The sequence below is a fragment of the Malania oleifera genome, chromosome 1 (genome assembly GCF_029873635.1).
Source record: "Malania oleifera isolate guangnan ecotype guangnan chromosome 1, ASM2987363v1, whole genome shotgun sequence".
NCBI lineage: Eukaryota > Viridiplantae > Streptophyta > Magnoliopsida > Santalales > Ximeniaceae > Malania > Malania oleifera.
The window spans coordinates 49,634,287-49,659,597 of record NC_080417.1 but is presented as its reverse complement, the minus strand read 5'-3'; the positions used below and the strand labels follow the sequence as shown (position 1 = coordinate 49,659,597).

The following is a 25,311-nucleotide window of genomic DNA, read 5'->3' as shown; positions in this document are numbered from 1 at the left end:
TTTTTATGGCAAATGCCTATTTAATGTCTGAATTACATTAGCTTATGACAATATTTTGTATATAATAAAAATAATACTCCCCATCATTTGATTCAGGAAAACAAAAAATTAAATGCACAAAAATTAATGTCCCATGACAGCATCTTGTACAAAAATTACACAGCAACGAGGAAAATGAAGGAAGAGGGGGAGGAGAGAGGGTCATCGTTATACTTATAAATCAAGACTTACAGAATGCACGTAATGTCTCGTCTACGGCTTTTCTATCATAATCACCAGTAAAAACACAGTTGCCTAGAGGGCCTTTTAAAAGGATCAGCCTTAGTAACCCATCAGCTACCTTCTTGTCAACCTGCCATTCCCAAAACATCATAAGCACAATAAGGATGAGAGAAATGTAGTTTGAATTTCAGCGCATTAAATGCACTTAGTTTAGGGTCACCAAATTTTTATCTTGGTCACTGCAGGTTTTTCTTTTTCTTTTTTCATAACGCGATCACAACGCATGCTTTGGCATATTCATCCGTTTCATTGTGGAAAACACTTCACATTTTACATTTTAAATTTCCCAAAGAAAATAGAACTGTCAAGTTCTTTTTCAGTTCTCTAATATTTTTGTAAAAAACTTGGAAAGTATCTTGTTATTGTTTTTCAAGATTTTCATATAAATGTTGAACATTTTAAAAAATAATTAAATAAATAAAGACGTCACATTTCATAATTATTTAGAAATGACAAATAAGGATTGCTTCCTACAACTAAACAACAAAACAGGCTCAATAATTGCAGCAAGTTTGTGAGTGAAATTCAGTTATTTATAATGTTGTCACTACATGAGGGAAGAATTTTACAGTGACCAAGATCAAAAAAATTCTAAAAAGTTTTGAGGATGAAAAGTGCATTTAACTAAAGCTTCAAAAGATAAAATTTCAAGCACTTACCGCCATGACAGATTTGAACATGTCCACAGTCATGGTTCCAGGGGGGGCTGTGGGTAGCTTTGCTCGTTGTAAGATGTTGTCGACTCGCTTCACAATAGAATCATCAATCCAACCAAGTCGGTATGACATGTCTACTGCCATTACCTGTGCAACAGCACAAAAAACTCCTTCCATATGATTATGGCAGATGGTACAAATAGAAATACACCCATCAAAGTGTGTGCATGCACATGCATCTGCATGTCGAATGGGTAAAAAGGGTTAGAAATTCACAGGAGAGAACAGTGAATACAATACCATGCCAGCTGCAACAGCTTCGCCGTGGAGCCACTGTCCATAGCCAAAACCAGTCTCTATAGCCTGAATTAAGAGAAGGGCATGCCAGACCAATGAATAAGAATGAGACAACTTGAGACCTTTTGTAATATAAAGATCATGACAAGAAGAAAAGACCCTTTGTAAGATGGAAATACTAACAAATGCAAGTTGCAAGTTACAGACTCAGATAACAGAAAATCTAGAAAAGAAAATAGTTCATGTGCAGATGGGTTATAAAAAAAAGTTACTAGTTACAGACAATATTGTAAAAAGTAATCACTGGAACAATCATCCAAAGAATGTCTTGCCAAAAGTGCAATCCTTGCAAGTGACAGCCATTTAATTACTCAAAAGTAAAAATCCACCACCACTATTTTCATATTTGTGTATACCATGTCATTTTTTCAGAAAAAATATATATATATATGAAGAGAATGTATTAGCTCAAACAGGAAAAAAAAAAGGGGGGCATCAAAAAGAGAACTAGAACAGAATTACAGTGAAGCCAAAAACAGAACAGAGGAAAAGACGCAGAACTAAAGCAGGTTTCTGAAGGAACCATCTTGTCCCCTTGAGATTTAAAACAAAGTTGAGGTCATCTCTTATTTTGGAAAGAATATTAGACATTCTCCTAGGCCAGAACCATTGTCCATCCTTTATGATACAGCTTGCTCAAGGCATTTATAGGGAGGCAAAAAATCCATATTAATTGAAGGACCATAGGTTAGATCAAGAGGACCCACAGCGTGCCACTTATCAAAAAACAGGAAGGTCTTAGCTCCAGTACTGATGAAAAGTTTGAAAGTCTGCTGAAGATCTATCCAGCATACGTTTCCAGACTCTGGTTCCAGGAGGGGGCTTTATAGCCCAAATGCTACAATCTTTAAACATATAGACCTGAAGCCACTTGACCCACAAAAGACAGGAATCAGAACAAACAGTCCATATTAGCTTTAAAGCAAAAGCATTCCTCATATCCTGTAACATTTTAATATGAACCCCCCCTCAGTAATGGGCCTACAATCAATATTCCAGCTAACATTACAGTGCTTAGCAGAAGAAACCAAAGCCCCTCCCAGATGAAACTCTCTTAAGTTTTTGCTCCAGGAGAAATCATGAGGGCGGCGGCATAATAACTGATACCTGGTGGCAGTAAATATTTGTCAAAACAGATATATGAACAGTAGCCTTCATGCATAACAGAGATGTTCATTTGCTGAACCACCAATTCTGCCATCATTTTTATCAACTAACAGCAAACAGCTTCACTGATCCTCTTTGAAACAAGAGGTAAACCAAGATATTTAACAAGAAGAGATCCTTCAGGTGTACTGAACCCAAGCAATTAAAGAATGTCAGCTTTAGATTCCATGGCAACGCCTGAGAATAAAATAGAAGACTTCACAGGGTTCTTTTGAAGGCCAGATAAGGTGTTAAAAACATCAAGAAAAAACTTGATACTACTTGCAGAGCCAACATCGCCATGAGGGAATATGACAAGATCATCAGCAAAACAGAGATTCAACAAGTTGATCCATTTGCAGACCCATGGAACTTTAGAACACCATGAGAACAGCCTTAGATAACAGTCTTGTGAGGACTTGCATGATTATGAAAAATTTGTAGGGAGAAAATGGATCTCCTTGCTTAATACCCTGTTTTCCTTTGAAATATCCCTAAAATAGACCCATTAATAGAAAGGGAAAAGGAAGCAGAATAAATACATTCTCTTATCCAAAAACAGAAAACGGTAGGGTGATTATAGCCTCAAGAACTTTAAGAAGAAAATCCTGACTAACATAGTCAAAATCTTTTCTAAGATAAACTTTCATAGATAAACTAGGAGCCCCTAGATTCAGTGACAATTGAAAAGAGTATACTAGGCGAGAAGGAGATTTCTTGAATAGTGGAAACTGGAAAGACTAACATTCACTTGTTTTTTTATTTCCCTAAAATATTTGGAATAGAAAGTGTTGGCATCTTCAGGAAGCATTAGGTCTGTGCTCCTTTAGAGAGTTTTGTCATCATTTATAGGGCATTGGAAAAGCCAAAGAGAGGAATACTCTGGAGAATTATGTGACTTTTACGCACACAGTATTCAGTTAAAGTGCAATGCTAGAGTTCTTAAGAATTTAGCAAGTTCTTCTGATCTTTTTTTTTGGTACAAGATGATGTAGGACAAGAAAGTGTTGGCATCTTCAGGAAGCATCAGGTCTGTGCTCCTTTAGAGAGCTTTTTCATCATCTCTAGGGCATTGGTAAAGCCAAAGAGAGAAAGACTCTGGAGAATTATGTGACTTTTATGCACACTGCAATATATATATATATATATATATGAAACAAAACAAAAAGCAGTTTCTGAACAAATTCTAAAATTCCAGTCACGCCCTCAAATTTTGAACACCTCTTTCCAGCAACCATCCATCCACACCCTCAAAGACACAACATCCCAGTGTCCCATCCCCCATCTCCTACTATTTCATCGCCATCCGATCACCCGATTAGCCCCACACTCCAGCAGAAGGTTGACTAGCCGACAGCTCTTCAAAACCCTAAGCTGCTCTGCTTTTTTTATCACATCACCAACACCATTGAACGCCTCATCCCCTTATTTCCCCTTGACCAAAGTTTCATTGCCAGCAACCAGTGAGTGGGACTGTCTTCTCCTAGTTCCGGTTTCACGAGAATTTGCCCCAACCACAATATTTTGGGTTTTCTCCGCAATATTTTGACCTGCAAGTAGATATTTTGCCTGTGGACACAACATATTGCAAGCAAGGGCGATAATTTGGCACGAAACCCTAAATATTGTCACTATCAGCATCAAGAATCAGGTTTTATTGCTGCAATTTGAGAGCTTTGCAAGTGAATGTGTTTCATTTCATCATGAAGATCAAGATCCAAGGCGAATTGAATTGCTGATGTTTCTTGAAAACTGGGAGTCAAGTTTATGGTTATGCATGACTAAATTGAGTGTTGTGGGCAACTATGTCAAGAACTTTTGTTGATACATAGTCACAATATATATATGTATAAATCCAACAATATGATGACATATTGTTGGACAAAGGAATGTCATTTGTCAAACATTGGGCACAAATTCAAGTTTTTCAACACCTTTCTCAAATGTGGAGAAAACATTTGCAAAATCATCATTGATGGAAGATGCCAATGAATGTGACTTTCATAAAAGGGGTCACTTGTATTCAACTTCATCCAAAACCTGACCCAGAGCCTTATATTATGTCTTGGATTGATAACACTAACTTACATGTTTGTGAAAGATGCTTGGGTTCCTATCCAAAAGGGTGACTATTGATAATAATTGTATGATATCATACATATGAAGATTAGCCATCTACTCCTTGGTTTTACTCGGTTGGGTGATTTGGGTGCGAATCAAGGACATAAGAACACATATGCCTTCCACTATAATGGTAAGAAGATCATCTTGAAGCCCACTCTACCAATCAACCAAGACAAAGAATCAGTCACAGTTACTCATCTTGAAGACTCTACGAGCAAGGAAATGCAAGTTTTTGAAGGCATCCAAAATCTTTCAAACATTCTTGTTATTGAGTTTGTCATTCCTGATGTATTTATTGATGTCAACTCTCAATTCAAGTCTAGTATTGCCAATGGAATGTGGTTTCTCGTATCTCTCGAGTGCTGACTTCCAAAGAATCCAAGTTTGCTTCTCATTTTTTATCCTCCAACATTTCAAAATTTGAGGCCGAATTTTTTATAAGTGAGAATTGATGTAGGACAAGAACCAAGACGTTGGGAAGATCCTTGTTGGAAATACTTAAGAAGAATTAGACTGAATATTGTTGGGTTTAGTTAGTAGCTTATTATGTTTTTAGTATTAATTAGTATAGGATTATGTGTGTTTGGTTGCTTGTAATATTTGTGCACTGATGGGGTCTATTTGTAATTCATGTTGTTTTAGGGACATATGTGTAATTTAATGTGTAGAGATTTTCTTATAACTAGTGTGTGAAAACCATGTTATAGACAGTTATTGTTGAATTTGAATATGAATTGAACGTGATTTTTCCCTTTTATATCTCCTCTCTTCCCCTTCCCCTTCCCCTTCCCCTTCCTCCCTTTAATCTCTTCCAACTTCTCCTATGGCTGCAGATTCTTGATGCTGCCCCTGCATCACAGGGTGTTGTGCTAGCTTCATAATAGCTTCCTTAGAAAACTGTCTTTGACTGGCAAACCGAGAGATTGGAGAGTTCTACTTTATTAGTAAAATAATGGAAAAAAGGATTAAACGTAATGATCCAGATTTAATAAATTAATAACACTAGATTTGATCTGTTATGCAAGCTAAGGGGAAAATGAAGTTGGCAAAAATGGAGAGGTGCTTTGGGCGTGTTGTGTGATTGTAGAGTACCCTTAAAATTAAAAGGGAAGCTCTATAGAATGGCCATAAAACCAGGTTTACTATATGGATCATAATGCTAGTAAGAAACAACATATCCAAAAAGTAAAAGTTGCTAAAAGAGAATGCTAAGGTGGATGAGTTGTACAACTCTAAATAAAAAATTAAGGAATAAACACATTCGAGGTAAGTTAGGCATAGAATCTGTACAAGATAAGATAAGGGAAGGGTCATTAGGTGGATGGGGCACTTTCAACATAGGCAAAATAATGCATTTGAGGAGAAATGAACTAGTTAATGTTAGTAATGAGCAGGAGGGAGGGGTAGACCTAGAGTAACTTGGATTGAGATGGTAAAGATTTGATACCCCAGCATTTGTCAAAGGACATTACCTTAGATCATGCAGGACAGCAGATGAGGATTCATGCAGCTGACCCACCCTAGTGGGACTTCAAGGCTTGGTTGTTGTTGTTGATGGTGGTGGTGGTTTTGTTTTTAAGAGCAGTTGGTTGCTGTTCCTCTTTTGTTTAAAGGAGGATGTTTTATCCTTGCATTTATATATTTATTTCTATCTTCTTAGTACATTACTTAATAATTGACCTGATGAAAGTAGGCAACATGGTGCGAATTCAGTAAATAGCACAAACAATAACCTCCTAACTTCATATAATACCCCCAAACAATTCATTCAACAATATGAGTATGATCGTGTTAACCATAATACATGATGCTTTAGTGGAAGTGTAAAACTTAAACAGAACCAATGTCATCAATGAAAACTGATCTCTAATATGTCACCATCTTTACCCCCTTTAGTTAGAGCAAGCCAGCACAATTGAAACATCTTTAGTTAAGAGCAGGCCAGCACAATTGAAACAGAGTTCAATTTCAGTTATGGACATTGTAACAAGTGCATGGTAACTATACTTTTTCAATGAAAAGAAAGAAAACGTTGGGAAAGAAGAGAAGCCTCTTGTATGATATGCAACTATTTAATCCAAGCCAAAACCAGACAGAACCAACCTTCCTGACCATAAGGCTATATATATTGGGTTTTTTGCCTTTACTAAAGACACACAGAGCACAATACTTCACGTGAACTAGTGCAACCCAACCAACAATAAATATGTATTGTACATTCCAATATTGCACTTCAGTAAATCTTTTTAGCCTTTACTAAAGACACACACAGAACACAATACTTAGGTGAACTAGTCCAACCCAACCAGAAGAAGAAGAAGAAGACAATGCTTCAGGTGAACTAGTCCAACCCAACCAACAACAAATATGTGGTAATTATGTTTGAATATCCATCTCACGAGGGGGATACCAATGTAATGGGATAACAATGTGTTTGAATATCCAAAGAAATTCATTGTGTTTGAATATCCATCTCACAAGGGGGAGAAGAAGGTCATTGTGTTTGAATATCCATCTCACAAGGGAGATAACAATGTAATGGGATAACAATGTGTTTGAATATAAATCTCACCAAAAAAGTCATTGTGTTTGAATATCCATCTCACAAGGAGGATAACAATGTAATGGGAAAAGGTCATTGTGTTTGAATATCCATCCCACGGGGGATAACAATGTAATTGTGTTTGAATATCCATCTCACAAGCTCAGAAGGGAAAAGAAGAAGAAGAAGAAGAAGAAGAAGAAGAAGGAGAAGAAGAAGAAATGGGATAACAATGTAATTGTGTTTGAATATCCATCTCACAAGGGGATCATTGTGTTTGAATATCCATCTCACGAGGAGATCATGTTGTGGTACACTTCGTGAATAAATGGATACCTCCCATAATGATTGACTCTTGCCTATTTGAACTACGATTGTTTTTAATATAACTCCAAGTATTACCACGTTTGTGAGAGACTTACGTAATTCTTGTGTTTGCAGACCTGAATGTGTGAACTTTGGTTGACTCGATTGGGGAAGGTTTCTCAACGAGAGCCACGAGGCCCTCATTGGCATTGACAATTGCAGGTCCGTGATAGTTGGTATCAGAGCACAATAGAACATAAGGGGTAATCTGAGAACTTCTAAGTTTGCAAAGACAAAGTGCATTGAAACGCTTAAGGCCAGAGTTTCCGAATTGGAAACCCTGGACACAAGGTTCTTTGAACTCCAGCAATTGTGATTTAATCGTTGAAAGAAAAGGACGTGCCAACAGAGCTTGAGGCCGCCCATGAAACCACTTAAGGGATCCTCTATTGTCAATCTGAATTTGAGGAAAGAATCATGGAATTAGAGAATCTTATTCCATGGGTGAAATCCCTAGAGAATAGGCCAACAGAGCTTGAGGCCTTCGAGAGGAATATTGAGTAGTTGGAAGCCTTTAGCCTTCAAAAGAATGCTGAAACAGATAAGACGGTATGCTGCCATTGTTGTCATGTTAAGGAATCCATTAGCTACTTAAAAAGAGAGCTGAAGGAAATGGGCAAGTTTCATAGCACGATGGATCAATTCCAAAACCAAATGTAAGAATTTGGCAACAAGTTAAATGTTGTGGCCCAAATGTCCAGAAGACCCATGGTAGATGTTAGTGAAGAGACCCAGGTAAAATTACTGGTCCCAAAATCTTATCGTAGGGCTCGTGATGCCAAGGAATTAGACACCTTATTCAATTTGGAACATTATTTCAAGTGCTCGCGGATTGAATTGGAAGAGGACAAAGTGGCACTTGCCATGGTATTCCTTGTGCATGATGCAAAGTTGTGGTGGAGAACGAAATGCAAAGACATTTAGAACAATCGCAACACTATCAATACCTAGGATGAATTAAAGCAGGCTTTTAAGACACAGTTCTACCCAAAAAATGTTGAGTACATTGCTTGTTGCAAAGTGTATGATCTACAACAAACAGGCTCGATCAGGGAATAAATATAAGAATTTCAAGCCTTGATGTTTGATATAAAAGATATGACTGAGTTTTATAGATTGTTCCACTTTTTACAAGGACTCCAGATGTGGCCTAAAAGTGAACTATGAAGGCAAGGAGTATGTTATCTGCCCTCTACTCTTGCCACCGCAGAACGATTAGATGACTACTCGGAAAGCCATCTGAAGAGGAAAAACCCCACTTCCTCCAACAAGAAGCAGAGGCCAAATAAGATAAGCAAGCCTACAAGCGGAGGTGGGGATAGAAGCCCCACGAACTTTGTAAGAGGTAGGAGACCCTTCTCATCTAGAAACTCAAGGGCGGACTTACAGCACCTGGGGAGAATCAACCACCCATCTCTTGTTTTCTTTGTAAAGGACCCTATCGGCTAGCTGAATGTCTAGAACATAAGGCCCTAAATGTTCTAAAGGCCTTGCGTGATGGAACAAAAAACCATGACAGAGGACATAGGGGAGAAACAAGATATAGTGGGGGCCTTAAGATTTCTAGGGGCCCTAGAATGTCAGGAAAATATTAGCAAATCACAAGACAAAGGTCTCATGTATGGTGATTTGGTATCATATGGAAAGAATACTCGGGCAATGATTGACACAAGTGCTACTCACAACTTGATTGCCGATATTGAAGCTCGGTGGATGAAATTGCAATATTGCAAATTGACAAGGATTCAAGAAAACTGAATGTGGTGAATTCTAAAGCTTTGTCCACAGTAGGAGTTGCTTCAGAGGTAGCTTGTCAAATGGGTTCTTGGTCATGAAAGATTTCACAGTGGCATCCCTTTATAATTTCAATGTGGTATTGGCAATGGACTTCCTCAAGATTACTTGAGTTGTGCCCGCTGCAAACTGCCTCTTGATGATGGGGGAGGGGGATACTCCTTGTACAGTGACAATAGCCCACAACGCAATAAATGAAACGAAATTACTTTTGGCACTTCATTTCAAGAAAGGGTTGGAGAGAAGAGAACCCTCATTTTTGGTGTTCCCAATAGACCCAAGTGACGAAGAACAAATTTTCTGCCCAATGAGAATCAAAGAAATTCTTGAAGAATTCAAAGATGTGATACCCAATCAGTTGCCCAAGGTGTTGCCACACTGGCGATAAGTTGACCCTGATATTGAACTTCTACGTAGGGTAAAACTACTTACCCGATCTCTCTACTGCATGGCACCACCCAAATTTGCAAAAATTTGAAGGCAATTAAATAAGTTTTTGGAAGCTAGATTTATTCATCCATCAAAGGCGCCCTTTGGGGCCCCTATTCTGTTCCAAAAGACACAGAATGGGAGCTTACGCTTGTGTGTGGACTATCAAGCCTTGAATAAGGTGGTAGTTTTGAATAAGTGCCCATCCCCCTAATTGCAAACCTCTTCGACTAGTTGAGCACCACCAAATATTTCACAAATCTATATCTAAGATTGGAGTGCCACCAAGTGTGCATTGCTAAAGGAGATGAACTAAAAACCACTTGTGTTAATCGGTATGGAGCATTTGAATTTCTTGTTATGCCTTTCAAACTAATGGATGCACTTGGCACTTTTTGAACTTTAACGAACCAAGATTTCAAGACTATCTAGAAAAATTCGTACCAATCTACCTCAAGAACATCGTGGTGTTTGGCTCAACACTAGCTGATCTTAAGAAACAACTGCGTCTAGTCTTCTAGGAGCTCAAGAAAAACCAATTGTACCTAAAAGGGGAGAAATGTGCCTTTTCTCTTAAACGTATAAAGTTCTTGGGCATATTATTAAAGAGGGACAGATACGAATGGATCCAACGAAGGTTCAAACCATCAACGAGTGGAGACCACCAAAATCCGTCAGTGAGTTATGTTCATTCCATGGGTTGGTCAATTACTATAGAAAGTCAATGAAAGGATACTCTAGAAGAATCATATCATTGACACACTTGTAGGAAAAGGGAGTAAAATGGTGGTGGTTAGAAGATTGTCAATCCACATTCGAAGAGCTCAAGAAGAAGATTACAGGAGACCCAGTACTAAATGCCCCAAATGTAAAGAAGTCATTTGAAGTCCAACTAGATGCATTTGATTTTGCACTAGGAGGGGTACTTCTACAAGAAGGTTGTCTAATTGCATTCGACAATTGAAAATTAATTAGTGCAGAATGGAGCTATACGGCCCAAGAGAAGGAACTCCTAGTCATGGTCTTGGGGTGATGATTTGTGATGAAAACGAACACCATAGCAGTCACACACTTTTTATCCCAACCCAGGTTAACTTTAAAGCAAGCCCATTGACAAGAGCAATTAAAAGAATTTGATTTCCACTTCAAAGATAAGGTAGGGAGAATGAATCAAGTGGCAAATGTTTTGAGTAGGAAAACAAAACTAACAATGCTAAAATTGGTAAGCCATTTGTAAGCCAACAGGGCTACTCTATCCATGAAAGATCTTATCAAAAAACACTTAGGAGCAGATTTGCAAGCCAGAGCATTGATGAAATTAGTAGAAGAATGGGAAACCTAACAATTTTGGATGGAAGACGGCCTTTTGATGACAAAATGGCAACGATAGTTTGTCCCTAAATCCGAGAACTTACAGAAGACAATAGCAAAAGAGTGTCATAACACTTTATGGGCAAGACACCCAAGATGAAGACGAACTTATGCCTCGATCAAACAGGGGTACTTTTGGCCACAAATGGAAGATGATGTGATGGGGTATATGATAACTTGTTTGATTTGTCAACAAGACAAAGTTGAGGAAGAAGAACCAAGACTATTAGAGTCGTTGTCAATACCAACAATGTTGTGCCTAGGTTTCATTATTTCCTTGCCAAAAGTGGAAGACCAAGATACAATCCTAGTGGTGATCAATTTATTCTCAAAGTATGCGACCTTTGTGCCCATTTCAAAACCGTGTTCTACAGAAAAGACAGCTCAGTTATTCTTTAAGCATGTAGTGAAATATTGGGGAGTTCACAAGAGCCTTATCAGCAATCGAGATATGAGATTCACTAGCAGATTCTAAGCTGAACTCTTTCACTTAATGGGGCCAAACCTCAATCTTTCCACAACCTGCCACCCGCAGACAAACAATCAAACAAAGTGTTTTAATTGGTTGTTAGAAGGATACTTGCGACACTTAGTAAATGCTAACTACAAAAAAAATGGGTTTCACTATTGGATATAGCACAATTCTGCTTTAATTCTATGAAATTTGTAACAACTAAAAAAAGTCATTTTGAAATTGTGGCAGGTCAATAGCCAGCCCTCCCGCACATCCTCAATGACCTAATAACAACAACAACAACAAACCAAGCCTTAAGTCCCACTAGGTGGGGTTGACTATATGTATCCTTCTCTGCCAATTTATGTGATCATGGACTATTTCTTTGGACAGATTCAGGGATATTAAATCATTACTCACTATCTCCTTTCAAGTTATTTTAGGTCTATCTCTACCCCTTCTACTGACCCTCACAGTAACTAAATTCACTCTTCCTCACTGGCGCACTATGTGGCCTACGTTGCAAGTGTCCATACCATCTGAGTCGTCCCTCCCTTATCTTATCTTTTATAGGAGCTACACCTAACTTATCGCATATATGTTCATTACTTAATTTATCTTTCAATGTTATACCACTCATCCATCTAAGTATTCTCATCTCGACAACTTTTACTTTTTGGATATTATGTTTCTTTGTTGCTCAACATTCTGATTCATATAACATAGCTGGTCTTATAGCTGTCCTATAAAACTTCCCTTTTAATTTTAAGGATATTCTACGATCACAGAGCACACTTGAAGCACTTCTCCATTTTACCCAACTTGCTTTAATTCTATGCATTACATCATCTTCAATTTCTCCTTCAGCTTGCATAATAGATCCAAGGTATCGAAATCTACAAGTGTTATTTATTTCTTCATCATCAAGTTTAACTTTGTCTCCAATATTCCTCCAATCATTACTAAAATTACATTTCATACATTCTGTCTTATTTCTACTTATCCTAAGGCCTCTAAATTCCAAAGCTTCTCTCCATAATTATAACTCACCCTCTACTCCGTCCCTAGTTTCATCAATTAATACAATATCATTTGCAAACAACATACACCATGGAACCTCCTTTTGAATACTCTTAGTCATTTGGTCCATCACCAAAGCAAAAAGATAAGGACTTAGCAAATCCTTGATGTGCACCTATGGTGATTGGAAATTCTCTAATTTCTCCATCTATAATCTTTGTACTAGTCATTATTCCATCTGACATATCCTAAATGACATCAATATGCCTACTACATACACCTTTTTTCCCTAAAACCCACCATAGAACTTCCCTAGGTATCCTATCATATGCTTTCTCTAGGTCAATAAATATCATATGCAAGTCCCTCTTCTTTTCCCTAAACTATTCCATTAATCTTCTTAAAAGATATATAGCTTTTGTGGTAGATCTCTCAGGCATAAAACCAAATTGATTTTCTGAAACCTTCGTTTCTAACCCCAATCTTTGTTCAACTACCCTTTTCCATAGTTTCATCATATGACTCATAAGTTTAATTCTCCGATAGTTATTACCCAAAAGCATACCAATTTACAAAGAATTAGATGTAGAATATTAAGGTAACTTGAGCTCAGCTGGAAAAAGCTTCAAAGCATATGAAGAAATGGGCAAACATGGGAGACGTCCACAACAATTTGAAACCGGGGACCTTGTGCTAGTGAAAGTGCCACCAGAAACATTTTGGCTCCTTTGTGGAAAAGACAAAAGACACTTACGAAGATATGAAGGCCCAATCAAGGTAATAGAAAAAATGGGACATGCATCTTACTGAGTTGCACAACAAGAGACCAGAGTGGATGAAAAGCCATAGATGACCGATCCAACCGGTATTCCATATCAGCAACTTAAAGTCATTCCATGTAGATGAAGAAGATTCTAGCCAACAAAAGTCAAGGAGACCAAAAATTTCAAGAAAGAAGACTACACCCAAAGATGTTGAAAAGATCCTTGCAGACAGAGTCATCAACAAAAAAGGATGTCAATAACAATAGTACCTAGTCAAATGGACAAGGTTGGGAGAAGAGAATAGTTGGGAGAAAAGACCACAGACCTTAGCATGCCACACTAAAGATTCAAGACTTTTGGAACTCCAAGTCAACAGCAATGCAATTAGAAGAGAAAAGACAGCACATAACAAATCGTTGAGGACGTCGATAAAATGAGTGAGGGGGATGTTAGTGGGTGACAATGTAATGAGATAACAAAGGAAAGATAATGACTCTGTGTAACTCTCCAGAGATTTGTTTTAAGAAATAATTTGGTTCTATAAATGTTTGTACTATTGTCTTCTTGATTGAATAAAACAAGTAAACAATATTATCGTTGTGTTTCACTATGTCATGTTGTGGTGCACTTTGCGAATAAATGGATGCCTTTTGTATGATTGACTCTTGCCATATGAACTATAGTTGTTTTTAATATAACTCCAAGTGTTACCACTCTTGTTGAGAGACTTATATAATTAATGTGCTTGCAGGCCTAAATGTGTGAACTTTGGCTAACTCGGTTGGGGAAGGATTCTCAACAAGTGTCATGTGGCCCTCATCGATGTTGACAATTGCAGGTCCGTGACACAGAGCATGAAAGTGTCATCCTATAGTAAGGCATCAAAAGTCAAAAGAAGAAGATGAAGAAGACCATGAAGTGTCATCCTATGGTAAGGCATCAAAGGTCAAAAGAAGAAGAAGAAGAAGAGCATGAAAGTGTCATCCTATGGATCAAAAGTCAAAGAAAAAGAAGAAGAAAAAGGAAGAGGAGGAGGAGGAGGATGAGGAAGAGGAAGAGCATGCAAATGTCATCCTATGGATCAAAAGTTGAAGGAGGAGGAGGAGAATATTTTGATAGTGGATCGGATATTTTGCAAGCAAACATGACAATTTGATACGAAAAGAAAAAAATTGTCACTGCCAGCATCGAAAATCAGGTTGTATTACTGTATTTTGTGAATTTTCAATGTGACTTTTTTCATTTCAGCACAACACTCAAGGCCAAAGGTGAATCAAAGATAGCTCTTGAAAATTTGTAGTTGTTTGTGGATTACATAAAGAGATTAAGCTTTGTAAGCAAATTGTTTAAGGGTCCTTGGTGATATATAATTGCAACACTGGACAAAAAGGAAATACAAGGATTTTTAATGTCAATTCAAATCAACCATGCTTTCTTTGGGATAGGTGGTTTTCCTTGCGTCTTTTTGGCCTCATTATTTTTGGTTCTTTTCCATGGTTTACCTTTGTCACATCTTCAGAGGAACTAGAGGGGAGCAATATTATGATCATCTTCATTTATTTCTTAGGTGGATCCCTTATTCTCCATTTGTTGTAAATTATTTTCTTTCTTGTTAATGAATTTATTTTTCTATCGAAAAAAAGATGTACATAATTGTAACATGCTGACAAATTATGGGAAAAAGGAATACCACTTGTCATTCTTTAGGCAAAATTTTAAGCTTTTTCACACCTTCCTCGGTGCAGAGGAAATGTCTGCAAAATCATTGATGGAAAATGTCCTATAAAATGTGGCTTCTATAAATGGGGTCAGTCGTATGCAACCTCATTCTAAACCTCACCTAAAGCCTTATGAGATATCTTAGATTGATAACACTACCTTACATGCTTTTGAAAGATGTTAGGTTCTTATCCAAATGGGTGAATATTTTGATAATGTTTGGTGTGATATATACCCATGAATATTGCCCATTTACTCCTTGGTTGGATGATTTGGGTGCAATTCAAGGACATTGGAACACATGTCTTTCACCATAACAATAAGAAGATCATTTTGAAGCCTGCTTTACCAATCAACCAAGACAAAGAACTAGTCGTTTTTACTTAGTTTCTAGAGTACAAGCAAGGAAATGCATGTGTTTGAAGGCATCCAAAGTCTCCCAAACATTCCTATTGATGATTTTGTCGTCTCTGATATGTTCATTGACACTAATTCTCAATTCAAGTCTACAGTGCTGCCAATGTTATGTGCTTTCTTGCATCACTCGAGCACCAGATTTCTAAGAGTCCAAGCTTGCTTGCTGCTTTTAATCATCCAACATTTCAAAATTTGAGGTCGATTTTTTTCTAACTGGGGAAGATTTGATGTAAGAAAAGAAGCAAGACCATGGGTAGATCCATAGTAGACAAAGGCACGAGGCGAGCCAAGGCGCAAAGGGTTATTTGAAGTCAAGGCACAAGGCACGAGGCAAAGGCGCACGTCTCACAAAGGTGATGCACACAACTATTAAAATGATGTAAAATGCCTATTTGGGGTAATTGATATAAGAACATATGAATATCTAGTAATATTAGAATTTAAAATGCCAAAACATTCAATAGCAAAATAGGAAATTTAATGAAATTGCCAAGGCCAAAAGCATCAACAATTCAACATAGTTCAACATCAAAATAAAGGAGTACAATAAAAGATTTCAAAGTCTAAAATCTAAAAATCCTCCTCAATCATCAGCCATCACTCATCATCAACTAAATCTGCCAAGATATCATCATCTTCCTCTTCATCATCAGAATTGTTTTCCCCAACAGCTTTTTCCTCTTCTGTATCCTACGCACTATCCACTTGGATTTCATCCTCATCTACAAGTTCCAACATTGTGGTATGGCCCCTAGCACTGGCTGCCCTACTAGATGAAGCTCTTCCTATAGACGATGATGACATATTTGCACTTATTCTTGATCTAGTGTGATGCGGGGGGTTGTTTAGTCCAGCAGCTCTAGCAACAGAATCCTAAGTCAAAATATCATCTTCAAACACAAGTTCATCATCCTCATCGGAATCGCCATCCATCCTAACAATCAACTACTCATTACCATCATCAATGTCCTTTAGGAGGATGGGATCAATTTTGTCATGCTTGTCGTATAGACTTCTCAGAGTTCGATCATATTTCACAAATACCAAATCATTCAAGCGTGCTGGGATAGCCTATTTCTCCTTTTGCTATGAAGCTGCAAAAAGTTTAAAGTAATATGGCAAATTAATGATTCTAAAAAGCAGTATACTATAAGTTCTTGTTCTTTAATAATTAATCCACGATATACTAATGACTTATATGTTGGAATAAGCTCCAATTTATTTCGCAGCCGGTAGCACTACACGTGAGGCTAAGAATTTTCACAACAAACTTTTGCAAGTTTACAGTTGATGATCCAAATGACATCTACCATTGCGCTGTTATAAAATAAATTTTAAATGAATACTTACTAGGTAAATAGCAAAAATAACTTTAAAAAGAAAGAGGTAGTGAAAATGCCACTTTACCCGGTTTGTATCTTCCTTCGTCTCACTGCCAAAGGAATTCCAAAGACGCCACTAGCGCTATTGTATTTTGCCAACTCCTGTACAACTTTATCTTGCATTTCACGAATTGGCAGAAACCTTGCAATACATTTTTACAAACCCACCATAATTTCTTCATCTTGCAAAATGTTGGGGTTTGAATAGAAAAATTCCAAGTTCAAGTAGCGTGCAGCTGCATGCAATGGTTGATGGAATTGGCATCCCCACCTCGTTTCAATAATTTCAAATGCCTCCTTGAATTTATCCTCTCTCTCACCGAAAGCCTTAGCTATGACTTTTTTAGCCCTATCCATTGCTTCATAAATGTATCCCATTGCAAGTTTCTTTTCCCCATCAACCAAACGGAGTACACGAACAAGTGGGCCTGTCAACTTAAGAGCATGGACGATGGTACTCCAAAAGGTAGGCATCAAAACAATTCTAGCTACTCTTTTGCTTGTTGCCTCTTTTGCCTATTTAGGAGTATTCCAATCTTCAAAAGTAAACATCTTTCTCAAGTTGTTCTTTTGAAGGTGGATTGAACGAAAGGTGATGAAGGCAATTGCAAATCTTATAACTGCAGGCCTTAGTAACTCCTTTCCTCTAGTGAATTGTCTCATCAAGTTCACCACACCAACACAATTATAAATATAATCATTCAAAAACATTGTCATTTTCAAAGTTGCATGAATTGAAGGCATCTTCCCAATATCCTCCAATATTAAATCGAGGCAACGGGCAACACACGATGTCCAATATAAATGTGGCCTCTTTGCTTCCAACAATCTCCCCGTTCAAAAATCAAGGAGTGAAGCCCTTAAAATATTAAAATAAACAATATATACACTATCGAATGTAGTTCTAGAAATAAGTTCTTACCTGCTGCAACATAATTTGAAGCATTATCAATTACTATTTGAATCACATTTGATTCTCCAATTTCTTCTACCATCTCACCAAGTAATTTGTACATTCTATCTGCATTCCTGACAAGATCAGAAGCATCAATAGACTTGATGAACACTGATTCCCTTGGAGAGTCACTAAGAAGTTGATTATGTCCTTATAAGTAACTGAATCTCTCCAACCATCAAACATAATCGAGCAGTCATATTTTTCCCATTCCTCCTTATGGACCTTCAACAACTTTTTCATTCGACTAACTTCCCGCTTTAGGAAAGAAACTCTCATTTCATGATAGCTAAGTGGCTTTATTCCAGGATCATACTGTCTAATCGATTCAAGTGTCACTGCAAAGCTGCTCAAACGAACAGCATTAAATGGTATTCTAGCATCATACATCCACCTAACAAAATCTCCCATTGCCTTTGTTCTTAATTCTTTCTTGCACGCCTCATTTATTGATGTTTGCTTCATCTTCCCTTCTTTCCTAGCTTGAACCGCTTTCTTTAGATCAAGAGTAAAAAACAAGTCTATAGGCCCCTTCTTTTTTGGTTTCTTCAAGTTGGATTGGTATGAACTTTAACTTCGAATTCTACTTCCATCAGTAAGCACTCTCTTGCCACAAGTGTCAATTTCTTAAACTTCATCTTCTTCATATTCACCATAATGATCTATATCATCAAAGTAAGGCAATAACTTATTTTCCTCCTTTTCTATATCTTTCTTCAACATATACTCCTTAATCTCCTCACAAACATGAGCAGGGCACTTGGAACATTCTTTTACATTTCAAAATCCTTCGACAATATGTTGTTTTTCCTATAATATTCCTCCCCTTTTGAATTTGCCACAAGAATTGCAAGTCAAATTATTTCTATTTTTCTAATCATCCAAATATGCATACCTCCATGCAGGATCTTTCTTCGCAAAGGCCGAGTTTCCACTTCCAGAATCCATTTAAGATTTTAGACTTGGTATCCTAACTGCAAAAACAATGTATCATATATTTCAGGTAATAACTCATTTTGTATTAGTAGCTAATAGCCTAATACATGCAATAACCCATTTAAGATTTAAGACTTGTATAATGCATTTCCAAACAAATTAAAAAAACAGTAGCTAAATTCAGTAAAAAGAATATTATGTATTAGCTATAAACTTACATTAAACTACATATTTAATTAGTAATTACATATAATATTATAAGAAGCAGGCAATGGAAAAAAGAAGAAGAAGAAGAAGGTTCGAAGGCTCAAAGACGAGCTTGCTGCTGGTTCGAAATGTCGAAGATGAAGTGACGAATTCACGCTGCTGGTTCGAAGGCTCGCAGACAAACTTGCGAAGGCTCCTACTGGTTCGAAATGTGGAAGACGAAGTCGCGAAGGGTCATGCTGGTTCGAAATGTCGAAGACGAACTCACGGTGCTGGTTCGAAGGCTCTAAGACGAGTTCGCGAAGGCTCCTGCTGGTTCTAAGGCTCGCAAACAAACTCACTTTGCTGGTTCGAAGGCTTGTGAAGGCTCCTGCTGGTTCGAAATGTGCAAAATGACTCGCGAAGGGTCGTGGGGCTTCGAAGGGTCGAAGAGGGCTAGGGGTCTTGTTTTTTCGAGTCGAATGAGGGTTAGGGCTCTAGCCTCTGGCTATTTCTTTCATTTAACAGACTCAAAATTCTCAAGGCACGCCTCACGGCGCCTAGCGCCTCTTGTAGGTCGCCTCGCCTTGCATGGTATGAGGCACTAGCCTCCTCGCCTCTCTGCGCCTCGCGCCTCAAGCGCACTTTTAACTACTATGGGTAGATCCTTGTTGGATAACAATTCAAAAGAATTGGGACAAGGATTTTTGGGTTTAGCAAATAGTTAATTGTGCGTTAGTTTAATTAGTATGGGATTCTGTATTAGGGGGCTTCTGTGAAATATTTGTGCATTTTAGGGTTTGTTCATAATTTCATGAAGTGGCTCTCTTATAAAAAGTGTGTGAAAGCCATGTAGGAGTAGTTTTATTGATGAATTTGAATTGACGGGTTAACGTGTGATTCCCCCTTGTATCTCTTCTCCACTCTTCCCTCTTCCTCCTTCTTCTTCATTTATTCTCTCCTACATTATCTCATGGCTGCAAATCCTTGATGCTGTCCCGCATCATAGAACTTACTACACCTCAATCAATTAAAAGCTAACATCAACACATAAATATTTCATGACCAAATTATATTTTTTTGTTCATCATATTTTTAGTTACATAAATCATGTCTCACAATAAGAATTTAGTTTTTTATTAATCATGAATTTACAAAAGCAATCACCAATGCATGAGACACCAAGTATGAGCAAAAAGCAAATACTAGAAGGGGGGGAAAAAGGAATAGCATGAACACAAAACTCACATGGCCAAATGTATGCCCCAAGTTCAATGTTGCCCTAAGTCCACTTTCCTTCTCGTCTAAGGATACAACTTCAGCCTTATTTTCACATGAACGCTTGATAGCATAAGCCAATGCACTAGGGTCTCTGCAATAGACGAAACCATAGAACTCATGCATAAGCAACATAATAATTACAACAATGAATGAGACGAAGTCATAATACAAAAATAACAAGGTATATTTAGGCAATACCCCAACTTATGTTTCAATGACTCACTGTTTTTTAAAAAAATAAAAAAAAATAGTTAATATATATGTAATTTAATAGCATGAAGTAACAATTAAAATTTTGATATTTTCACTTTTTATCGAGAATGTGTCATCATTGATTACCTTCCCCCACAAGATGCTTTATCTTATTCCAAATCAGCCATGAGAGAAATGCTACATGTCCTTCACAGGATTTGAAGTTTTTAAGATGCCTTTTTTATGGGTGTATTTTGGGTTTCCTATTATGCCAAATGCCTACATGTTACATAGAAGGCATTATAAGCAAAGCCAACAAACCAATAATAACTCTAGTTCCTCTCAAAAGGTCACAGGAAAAACTTTCATTAAGATGCTGATGAAGTTGAACTGTTGAAGATATTCCCATACCTTGCCATTAATGCCTGCATATTCTTCTCTTGCCACTCAAAAAATTCAGCATCTCTAATAAGCCCATACTTTATAACCTCAGCAAGCCCTGATGCTAGTTCTCTATCTGGTAACGTGTTTAATGTATTGGTGTCTATAAGTACGCACTGAGGTTGGTAAAAAGCACCAATCAAATTTTTCCCAAGACGGTGGTTTATGCCAGTTTTGCCTCCAACAGAAGAATCCACCTGGAAGGATTATATATTTAAAAAAATAATTTAAAAAAAAAAATACAGCATGTGACCATGTGAGATATGCTATAGATTAGGTGTATGGGTGAAGAGTATGAGAGGATCATAAAAAGAGTTGTAAATGTGATGAACCTGTGCCATAACAGTTGTTGGAATCTGAATAAAATTGACACCACGGAGGAAAGAAGCAGCAGCAAATCCGCACATGTCGCCAATCACACCACCACCAAGGGCAACAAAAGTACAACGTCGATCCAATCGTGACTCAATGGCCTTGTCAAAAACTTTCATAAGAGTGTCCTGTTATCATGTAAATACAGCCATTCATTGCAATATGCAAGTTCTAATCACCACCATAGCTTATCTAAAAAAAATGCTCATGGAAACTTCAAGTTACCTACCATGTCCTTGTGCTGCTCACCATCAGGTAAAATCACACTCTCGACTGAAACATTTGGATTTCTTCTAGTTAAAGCATCAACAACCTTATCCAGGTATATTGGTGCAACCGTGGTGTTAGTTACCACAAGAACTCTCTTCCCGTGAACATGCCTACAGAGTAACAAGCAATTAACATGACCCAGGATAAGTCTAGCAACGCATTAAACCCCTGTGTACTTTATTTGATCACCATAAGGAGAAATGAAAGTTGAAAATTGAAAATTGCATCACGAGTTGTTCTTGTTTTCCAATGAAAGTACGAGGTTAAGGATTCTAATTTCTCTGCTTGTCTTATATTTTATTTATAAAAAAATATATTCAAGAAAAAAAATACAAGAGAATTATTTGCAAAGACAATGCCCAAAAAAAATTTCCGCGTGGTAAAGAAAATCAATATTTTCTCGATAATGAGAACGTTACTTGTGCTAAATAGCAACTTTTAGATGCATCCCCATAACAAGCAAAAACGCATACCTTTGGAGAAGATCGGGTTGATCAAGAAGTCCAGATCCAATGTAAATTGGATAGCTCCGGTTCCCCAAATCGACCTCGACGACAGTGGGAGCCGCGGAGCTCGTTTTGCTGGGTGACTGATCCATCACCGGAGTCGAACTCGCAGAAACCCACGATTTCACCGGAACTACATTCGACCCAGAAGATCCTACCCGAATCAGCTCAACTGGTTTAGCGGATATGAAGGGAGATCGGACAGAGACCGTTTTGGAGCTCGCGAATCGGAGAGAGGAACCGCAGGGGTCGCGTCTGGAGAGAGAGGAGTTGGTTGATGATGAGAGTGAAAGGGAGGGAGAGTAGGCGGAGGAAGCCATTAAGGTAGAGAAAGAATGAAGGGTGGGGCTCTGGTCGCAGCCTTAACATCATGTTCTGTTTTGTTGTTGAAGAAGAAGAAGGGGAAGGGCGGAGTTAGGTGAGGAGAGATCAGTGATCTGACGATGGATGAGCGGGCTACCGGTAAGACCGTCCGGTGGAAGAAACGTAGTAAGCACATGTCACAGGCATGCCCTCTACGTGCTGACAAATAATTATTGATGTGTGACAAAAATAAATTTTACTATTTTGAAAAAAAATTATAAAATAATTTGAAACCGTCCTATACAAAATATTTCTCTTCTTTTCATCTCTTTTTTTCCTTCATTTTTTTATATGTCTACTTATTTCAAACATGTAATATATGTGTCAAAATGCAAGGCAAAGAGTATCTTTTTATAGGGTAATAAGAATAGTAAAGAATTTATGATGATAGAAAATGAAGGGGTGACAGTCATTAATCTTTTATGATTTTCATAACACTCCCTTTTGGATGTCACTCATATATTAACTCGTTTTGTTAAGATCTTTAAGATGTCTCATTCTAATAAAATGAATCAATTTCTTAAATGTTATAGTAGGTAAAGTTTTGATAAACAAATTTATTAGATTATCACTAGATCAGATCTACTAAACATTTATATCACCATTATTTTTAAGTTCATGTGTATAGAAAAATTTTGGAGAGATATATTTCGTTCGATCACCTTTTATGTATCCTCCTCTTATTTGAACTATATATGCAATATTGTCTTCATATAAAACTGTTGGCATACCTCTGATTGATTGAAGATCACAATTTGCTTGAAAATGAAAAATCATTGATCTGAGTCACACGCATTCTCTACTAGCTTTATAGATAGCTAATATTTCAAAATAATTAAAGGATGTTGTTGTAACCGTCTACTTTATTGATTTCCAAGATATAGCAATTTTTCCATAAAGAAATGCATATTTTGTTTGAGATTTAGCATTGTGAGGATCAGATAAATATCCAACATCTCTCAAATAGCATAGAATGTGCTTAATTTCATTATAGCGTCACCGAGGAGGAGAGTTATATCTTATTAGTAGATTTACATCAAATGCAATGTCAGGTATTATATAATTTTCCAGATACATCAAATAGTTGATATCACTTAAATATGGTACTTTAGGATAGAGTAATTCCTCCCCCTCATCATGAGGTCGAAATGAATCATTCTTAACATCAACTAATCGCACCGTCATTGAAGATCCCAAAGGATAAACTTTGTCCATATAGAATTACTTTAATATATTCTTGGTATATTTAGATTGATGAACAAGAATTTCGCCATTTACATGTTTAATCTGTAGGCCAAGACAATATTTGTCTTTCCTAAATCTTTCATCTCAAAATCCACCATTAAATAATTAGCAACTTTAATAAGCTCTTCAGAAATCTCAACTAAATTCAAATCATCAACATAAACAATAATTATAGCAAATATGGATTCTAATTTTAATAAAAATGCATGGACAAATTAAATGATTTATGAATTTCTTTCACAAGGTAGCCACTTAATTGATTATACCACATGCGTCCAGAATACTTTAATCTATATAAAGAATGTCGGAGTTTAATTGAATATAAATTTTTGGGTTTTGCTTTAGGCAATTTAAATCCTTCAGGGATTTTTATATAAATTTTACTATCCAATGATCCATCTAGGTATGTTGTTACTATGTTAAAACACATGTTCAGTCGTTCAACAACTACTAGCCCAAGTAAGAATCCGAAAGTGATTTCATCCATTACGGAAGAATATGTCTCCTCATAATCAATTATGGGTTTCTACGAGAAACTTTGTGCTACAAACCTTACTTTATATCGAGTAATTTCATTATTTTCATTTCGTTTGCGTACAAATACTCATTTGTCTCCAACGGGTTGGACATCTTCTAGTGTCTTGACTATAGGTCCAAAAACTTATATTTTCATTAGAGAGTTTAATTATAATGTGATAGCCTCTTTCCATTTTTGTCAATCACTTTTATATCAACATTTATTAATAGATTTAGGTTCAGGATCCTCATTACTTCTGATAATGTCAGTACCTACTATATATGCAAATATGTTGTTGACAATAATTTTATTTCTATCTCACATTTATTTTGTGTGATGAATTGAATTCTCATTATTATTTCCAAGTACTTTTCACTTTTCAAGGGATGTCTCTTCAGAAATTTTCTCTTCAGGAGATTTCTCTTCAGGAGGTTCTATAATAGGGATTTCATTTTCAAGAGAAACGGGTTTGTGAATGTCGAATGAATTATCCACCTCTGTAACCTCTTCTAGAGTGTTTATAGATTTAATTTTTTTCCTTTTAGGAGTTTTATCTTTCGCACCAACAGACCTTCCACGCTTAACTTGTAGTTTAGGTTTATTACCCAGCTGTTGTCCTTCAAGGACATCAATACGTGCTGGAATATTTGCAGTAAGTATATGAGATTTTAGTTTGACCTTGGTATCTACAAAAGAATCTGGTAACTAATTTACAATCCCTTGCAAATGTATAATATTCTGAACTTCAAGCTCACTTTGATTCGTGCAATAATCTAAATGAGATAAACTCGTAACATTCCATGTGATTTCATGTTGTGCTTTAAGCACTGCTTTTTCTCCCCCTAATGGAGGGAATATTGATTCATAAAAATGACAATCTTGAAACCTTACTTTAAACAAATTGTCTGTTAAATGTTCAAGATATCTAATAATATACAAGGAATCAACCAACATAGATACTAAGCTTACATTGAGGATTCATTTTAGTTATTTGAGGAGGGGTAATATGAACATATACTGCACAACCAAAAGTTCTTAAATAAGAAATATCAGGATGTTACCCAAAAACTGATTGCATGGGTGAAAGTTTATTGTAAGCAGTTGACCTTATACAAACTAAACATGCAGCATGAAAAATAGCATGTCCCAAAATAGATAAATGCAATTTGGTTCTCATAATCATAGGTCTAGCAAAGAGTTGAAGTCTCTTAATAAAAGATTCGG

General features: G+C 36.9%; 1 protein-coding gene across 1 annotated transcript; it reads right to left on the bottom strand.

Moving 5' to 3' along the window:
- Positions 1 to 22,470, bottom strand: LOC131155877 (3-dehydroquinate synthase, chloroplastic). Its single transcript, XM_058109329.1, has 8 exons — positions 21,930 to 22,470; positions 21,416 to 21,566; positions 21,147 to 21,314; positions 20,785 to 21,011; positions 20,149 to 20,272; positions 1,239 to 1,301; positions 942 to 1,085; positions 1 to 352 (listed from the first exon to the last, which is right to left on the bottom strand). The coding sequence occupies exons 1-8, from the start codon at positions 22,280 to 22,282 to the stop codon at positions 221 to 223; spliced, it is 1,362 nt and encodes a 453-aa protein (XP_057965312.1). The 5' UTR covers positions 22,283 to 22,470; the 3' UTR covers positions 1 to 220.
- Positions 22,471 to 25,311: the final 2,841 nt, after the last annotated feature.